This window comes from Vigna unguiculata, unplaced genomic scaffold, assembly GCF_004118075.2.
Source record: "Vigna unguiculata cultivar IT97K-499-35 unplaced genomic scaffold, ASM411807v1 contig_472, whole genome shotgun sequence".
Taxonomy (NCBI): Eukaryota; Viridiplantae; Streptophyta; class Magnoliopsida; order Fabales; family Fabaceae; genus Vigna; species Vigna unguiculata.
Genome location: NW_021011185.1, coordinates 60,357 through 67,880, shown reverse-complemented (window position 1 = coordinate 67,880; position 7,524 = coordinate 60,357). Strand labels below are relative to the sequence as shown.

The window sequence follows — 7,524 nt, the reverse complement described above, 5'->3', positions numbered from 1 at the left end:
TTTTTTGAAATGTTGATATATATATTCTAAGCTGTGAATCGGAAAAGTTTCAGATTTATGTATCTTCTATTTCGACGTATATTAGTAGAAGCATGATCCATTATATGTACATAAGAAATATATAAATATATACGAATATGTTTATGTTATGTTTTATAGGATATATTTAATGTTAGGAATGATAACTATATATACTGAAATGACTGGGAGTGAAATCCGTCAAATGTAACTATCAAATAATATTATAATATTATTTGGAAATTTTTGGAAGTTTCGGTTATTTTTATTTTTTCATTCATAATATTATTATTAATAATATGATTACTAATGAGGATTAAATTAATAAATAAAATTATCTATAAATGATATATATATATATATATATATATATATATATATTATTACAATAACTAATTATTTAATTTAATAACTAATGATACAATTGTATAAATATTTATATATAGAGACTAATAATATGAATTTATACGATCATATTCATGTTTTAAAATATTAATTTAATTTTGTACAGTTTTAAAATATTTTTAATTTTGTATAAAATGCATTCTAGAAATTTAATTTTTTAGGACGAAAAATTGATTTGTTAAGAGAATAAAAGATCAAAAAATTATAATAATTATAAAAATAAATAAATGAGATTAAATAAATATTTAAAGTAAAAGACAAAATGGTTTAAAATTTATTTAATTAAAATATATTAGATATATGTCGTTAAATATTATAAGATATTGTTAAAAGATGTTAAATATTTTTAAGTGACCACTAATTATTTAAAAAGTATTTATTTAGAAAGCTATTATAAGAAACGTAATTGTTTAGTAATTAAAAGATTTATTTTATTTAAATGATGTTTTAGGATATGAAAGATAAGAGATTATTTTGAAGGATATATAAAGTAATTATTGCACTATAAATGAGTTATAAATGATGATTATTTGTTAAATGGATTTATTGAAAAGATATATTGTTACGTGGGTGAATATGATTATATACATGAGATTTAAAAAGATTTCCTAAGAAATAGAAAAAGAAAGGTAGTAAAATATGTATATGATATTTTAGAGTTATGAAAAAGACAACATAAATGCACACCTCTAGTGTAAGGCCCAATTATATCTGCCCATCTTATTGTAGAGGCTGCCCAATCTTTTGGGCCTAAATGGGGTTGGCACAATTCAATTTCTGACCTAAGATACCCCAAAACTCTAACTTGTAACTACTCTTCGTAAAACAGATCCCACACATCTCTTAGAGAAACTGTCGTCATCCTCTGCTAGGGTTTGGAGTCGTCATAGCTTAGCAAGCTCAGCCTCATTCTTCCGTTCTGTGTAAGTCCCTCCCAACTCAAGCTCTATGTTCATTTGATTCTTCCGTATGTTCTCAGTTAGAGCTTTCTAATGAGCTCATTTTTGGAACTTGTCCCACTGTTTTTCAGCTCGCGAAACTGTCCCATGAGCTATTGTCCCTCACTGTTCGAGTATCAAAGCCTTAGCTAACGTTTCCAGTACTGGGAAGTGAGGGTTCGAGTTTAAGTTGTTTTTTATGCATGTTCTTGAGCTTGCGAATTGTTTGTATGGGTTAATCATTGTTCTTGGGACGTGAAATGCTTTGTATGATTGGCTGGGGTTGAAAGATACATCTGCTGCAGGTGAGACCAGGGCAAGAACTGATAATCTCGCCCAGGCGAGTCGGACTAACCTACGCGAGTCTGGCGGAGGCTCGCCCAAGTCCATTTTCGTGAAAGGTCGCCCAAGCGACCAGCTCATTATTTTGAGCAATCGAACCACTCGCCCAGGCGAGAGGGGTCTCGCCTAAGCGAGACCGCGCGTTGGTTCCTGTTTCCTTTTCGAGCCCCCGCCTAGGCGAAGGGGGCTCGCCTGAGCGAGACTGTCTCACCTGAGCGAGACCCTTCAGCCTGAGCGAGGGATTGGGCGAGATAGTGCGTGGTTTGGTTGTTTGGTTATCCTTGAATGATTTGTAATTGTTTGGGTATGCTTGATATGTTGAGATATATATATATGTATATATATATATATGTATATATATATATATGTATGTATATATATATATATGTATATATATATATATACATATATATATATATATATATATATATACATCTATATATATATTCATATATATATATACATATATATATATATACATATATATATATGTATATATATATATGAATATATATATATATACATATATATATATATATATATACATATATATATATATATATAATGGATTGCCATGTATCTGTGACATAATTCATGAATGGAATGATGGATATCATCGAAGCTTGGCATGTGAAATTAATGAGTGAGTTGGAATTAATGTGACATAGTATTGATATAAGATGAGGCCTGATAGAGGCCGTACCCCACCAAATTAAAACATATTAAATGCAGTATCTGAAAGTGAACCAAGTCGTCTCCCAACGACAATATTTTCATTCAAAGCTTCAATTTGTAGACGAACACAACAATACAACACAAAGGGGGCGGGGGTTGGCAGACAAATTCAGAATTCTAATCAACAGATTAATTGAATGCAAAGAGTGATTAAAACCGTATTGACATCCTTGATTGAAACCGAAATTCATTTATCATAGGCCACCAAATTAACACCTCTGCCTTCTCTCAATCCACTAGATAATAATCTACTAAGCGAAAATTACAATCTAACTTCATTATGCAATTAAGCAAAGCACACATCCTTAAATTCGTGACAACCAAGTTACATAAATTAAGCATGAACATAACTTAACCAAAAAACATGCAATTACTCTGTAAATTAAGCACAAACAGATTCATCACAATGCATTCCCGAATTAGAACAAAGAGATATGGCAGATTTCACAAGTAAGCACAACCTCAAAGCTTCATTGCATTTTTTATCAAGGAGTCAATAAACGAAATTAGCTAGACATGGAAATGAGAATTAGACACCACAATTCTGGAATCACAAAACTAGAATCAAAAACCTCTAACTTATGAAATATGAAAAACACAAATTAAGAGCAAAAAGAGAGATTTCAAAGCTTCAATGGAATGCAAAACGGTGCTATCATATATAAATGCGAAAACCGCATTAATGGGTGCTGTTCCAAGTGTATAAAACCCACAAAACGAACTGCGCAAGCAAGAAAACGAATTCAAAACGTAAAACCCTCTATGGGTGCTGTCAAATATGCATAAAAACGGTAAAAATGAGCCAAAAATGTGAAAAACCGCAAGGGGCACGTCCATGGAAGCTTGGAGAACGAAAATGGAGGTTTTGAAGAGAGGTTGAAGATGATGGAGCGGCTGGTCTTCCCCATGCAGACCAAATTTCGTGGTCATATCACCCCTGCCACTCAGAATTACGAAACTGCCATTATGAGCTGTAGAATTACAAAAATGCCACTCTGGGCCTCAAATGTTGACCCATTGACTTTGCTGACATGGAAATGATGTAGAAATGACATGGAAATGATGTGGCGACTCTCTTCAACTGAATATTGACGTCCAAGCTCCAAATTGCTTCACCCAAATACCTAAAAATAATTAAAACCAAAAATTAGGCCAAATAATGTGAAATTAGTCCAAATTCGGAACAATGGCCCAATAAAGCCCAACAGATGCAAAACACTCTAAAGATGAACAATTAAGCATTAGTCAACTGTCTAATGGGTACCCAAAGGGTAGTGGAATGGAAGATAACAATGACTCATCAAGGCCCTATACTCATGGGGTGGTATTGACCAGTGGTATGGGTTCAACATGTGATACGAATGTGGTGTTATTTTTCAGAGGTTGACATGGAATTGTAAGCATGATTGGTATTCTCTTATTGTTGATTTATGATTGTTGGGTCCATGTCAATGTGTAATTATGTGGAGTCTCTAGGTGAGGCCTTCAGGGTTGCGCTTCAGTGGTCGGGACGTAATTCCATGGCCCTTGTTAGTGGGTGTCCATGGTGGTGCCCCATCTGTATAACTAGGTAAGTATTCAAGGTAAGGTTGCATCCTGACACTCTAAGGAGTCAGTTAGTCTCACCTAGAGCGGACTGAATCCTGTGGTGAGAGTAGCAGGAAGCCTGAAATTCACTAAGGGCTAACCTGGTGGTGAGTGAAAATTGATCCATCGTAACACTTGTAACACATAGCTCGGGGGTGAGCAGAGGTATCCACCACAAGTGCAAGCATCCGCTGAATCCGACCAAGTTATACGTATCCCGATGAGTCGAGTCGAGTCGTAGTGTATCGATTGAAAATTCATAACATGCTTGGTTGTTGTATGGATATTGGATGGTGAAAGTATATTTGACTATATGATGAAAATGTTGTTGGCTCTAGCTTACCCTGTTTGTTGTATGGTTATCTTGTATGTAGCTCTTCTTTCTTGCGATGATCATCAATTTGATTGATGGGAGCAGATGGGCGAGGTTCTCGCGGTTAGCAAGGAAATGGTGATTCCATTGCTTAGCCATTTGGGCTGGACTTTATGTTTCTTTTCTTCATGGGTTTTCCTTAGGGCTACGGCCCATGTATTGCTCTATGCTTTACTATTCTACTCTCATTTTGTTAGACTTTTATCTGGTTTCCGTTGGCATCGTGGTGTGCCCAGTTTGTAGGGGTTTTGTTAAGGACCCCAGGACTACTCTACATTACTATTTTGTGTGACGTGTCTTTTAATTTCGCTTAATAATTAAATGGGACGTTACATTTATGGTATCAGAGCGGTCATTCCTTAGGTCTGTGGACTTGGATGTCCGCTTAGCTTTCTTTGTGCCTTCTGAGTGTTCTTAGTTAAATTCTTGCCTTATTCGAGCCTAACCAAATGATTTTATGTGTGCCAGTGAACTATGGCACCTCCTCGTAGGACTTCACAATCGTCCCAAGGTGACTTGCCCGATATTGCCAGGGCAATAGAGGCGATGGTGGCTGCCATGACGCAGCAAAGCATAGCGATAATGCAACAGCATGAGGCAGCGATGCAGCGACAGGCGGTGTCGCTTGAGCAACAGCAGGCAGTGATGCAGCAGATGGAGGTTGCACGTGTGGCTGCCGAGGATGCACATAGGCAGCATATGGAGGCCCTCTGCCAGTTGGAAGAGAAAGGCGACTGCCCTTGTGTTTAGCCCGACCCACCACCACCAGTTAGGGAGTAGAGTCTGTAAGACTTCCTGAAACACCATCCCGTGAAGTGCAACGGGAAGACGAGCCCTGACGTAGCAGACCAGTGGCTGAAGGATCTGGAGAGGATCTTTGATGCAAAAACATGCTCAGCGGAGAATAGGTTAGCTGTCACAATATACATGCTCACCGCGGAGGCTGAGCACTGGTGGACCAGTACCAAATCCATCATGGAGGAGAGAGGCGAGCCGGTAAGATGGGAGGCCTTTAGGGGGAAATTCCTCCCGGAATATTTCCCAGACAGCATTGGATATGGCAAGGAGGTGGAATTCCTCCAACTGACCCAGGGAGGGAAGACGATGACTGACTATGCTGAGAAGTTCAAGCACCTCAGCCGCTTTTATACCTTGTCGCTGGATGAGGAGTGGAGATGCCGAAAATTCGAGAACGACATCAGGGGAGATATTCGCTTGATGGTAGCACCCTTATCCTTTAAGGATTTTTCCGCTCTGGTGGAGAAGGCCACGGTGATGGAGAAGACGAAGAATGAGGTAGAGGGTCAGCGGCCCCAACAGCCTCAGAGGATTGGTAGACCATTTGGGTCCAAGCCCGGACACGACGAGCGGAGGAAACCATATGATAGACCTCCCCATCAGCCTCAGGGGTCTAGGGGTCTTCCTCCCCAGCAGGGTCGAGTGTAGTGTTACATATGTGGGGGCCCACACTTAGGAGCGCTTGCCTTTGCATGGAGGGTTACCGCAGATGCAACAACTGTGGCAAGGAGGGCCACTTCGGGAAGGATTGTCCCACTATTGCTAGGGCAGCGGCACGCCCTCCAGTTCAGACTCCTCACCAACACCAGCGGAGAGATAAAGGCAAGAAGCCTCAGGCGACGGGGAGAGTCTATGCCATGACCAGAGCAGAGGCGACAGGTTCAGGTAACCTCGTTATGCGTTATTGTGTGATTTCTGGGATGAGATGCTGCGTGTTATATGATTCTAGAGCGACACACTCCTTTTTGTTATATGCTTGTGTGAAAAAGTTGGGTCTGCCGGTGTGTGAGCTATAGTGTGAACTTGTGCTATCTACTTCGGCATCGGGTTTGGTCAGGACGTTTGCTTGTGTGCTAGGTGTCCTGTGGAGGTGGAAGGACGCAAATATAGGGTGAATCTGATATGTCTGCCTCTCTAAGAGTTGGAAATGATCCTAGGGATGGATTGACTCTCTACCAACCGCATCTTTATAAACTGTCGGGAGAAGAGGTTGTTGTTTCCCGATTTAGAGGAGCTCGAGTTAGTGTCTCCTTAGGGGGTGGTGAGGGAGATTAGACTGGCGCGCAATGCTTCATAATCTTCGCCCTTATGGAAGTGGAGGAGAGAGAGGGACCATCAATTATACATGTGGTGCATGAGTTTGAGGACGTGTATCCACATGAAGTACCTGGGTTACCTCCTAGTTGGGAGGTGGAGTTCTCTATTGACCTAGTACCAGGGATAAGTCCGATATCGATGGCTCCATACCGCATGGCTCCGGCGAAGTTGGTGGAACTTAAGAAACAGATAAAGGAACTAATGGTGAAGCAGTTTATCCGACCCAACACTTCGCTGTGGGGAGCACCAGTGTTGCTGGTAAAGAAGAAAGATGGGAGTTCACGCTTGTGTGTGGACTACAGGCAACTGAACAAGATGACGATCAAGAATAAGTATCCACTCCCGAGAATTGATGACTTGATGGATTAGCTGCATGGGTCGTCAGTATTCTCGAAGATAGACCTGCGGTCGGGATACCATCAGATTTTGGTAAAGGCTGATGATTTGTAGAAGACGACCTTCTGATCCTGGTATGGACACTATGAGTACATGGTTATGCCTTTTGGTGTGACCAATGCTCCAGCAGTGTTCATGGACTACATGAACCAGATTTTCAGACCCTTCTTAGATAAGTTTGTCGTAGTCTTCATAGACGACATCCTTATCTATTCTAAGATTCAGGAGGAGCATGCAGAACACCTGAGGTTGGTGCTTGGTGTTCTGAGAGAGAAATAGTTATATGCCAAGTTGTCCAAGTGCGAATTCTGGATGGATGAGGTTCAGTTTTTGGGGCATGTGATATCCGCCAAGGGGATTGTAGTGGACCCAATGAAGGTTGAGGCAGTGGTATAGTGGGAAAGTCCTAAGTCGGCCATAGAGATCAGGAGCTTTGTGGGGTTAGCGGGCTGCTATAGGAGGTTCATAGAGGGATTCTCCAAAATAGTGGCACCTCTGACACTGCTTAGTCGGAAGGACCAACCCTTCACTTGGACAGATAAGTGCGAGGAAAGTTTCCAGGAGTTGAAGAGAAGATTGACTAGCGCTCCAATATTAGTGATCCCGGATGTTGGG

At 40.2% G+C, this 7,524-nt stretch overlaps 1 protein-coding gene across 1 annotated transcript; it reads left to right on the top strand.

Annotated features, from left to right (window-relative positions):
• Positions 1–4,872: 4,872 nt before the first annotated feature.
• Positions 4,873–5,844, top strand: LOC114172024. The gene is made up of 2 exons (XM_028056762.1): positions 4,873–5,142; positions 5,215–5,844. The coding sequence occupies exons 1-2, from the start codon at positions 4,873–4,875 to the stop codon at positions 5,842–5,844; spliced, it is 900 nt and encodes a 299-aa protein (XP_027912563.1).
• Positions 5,845–7,524: the final 1,680 nt, after the last annotated feature.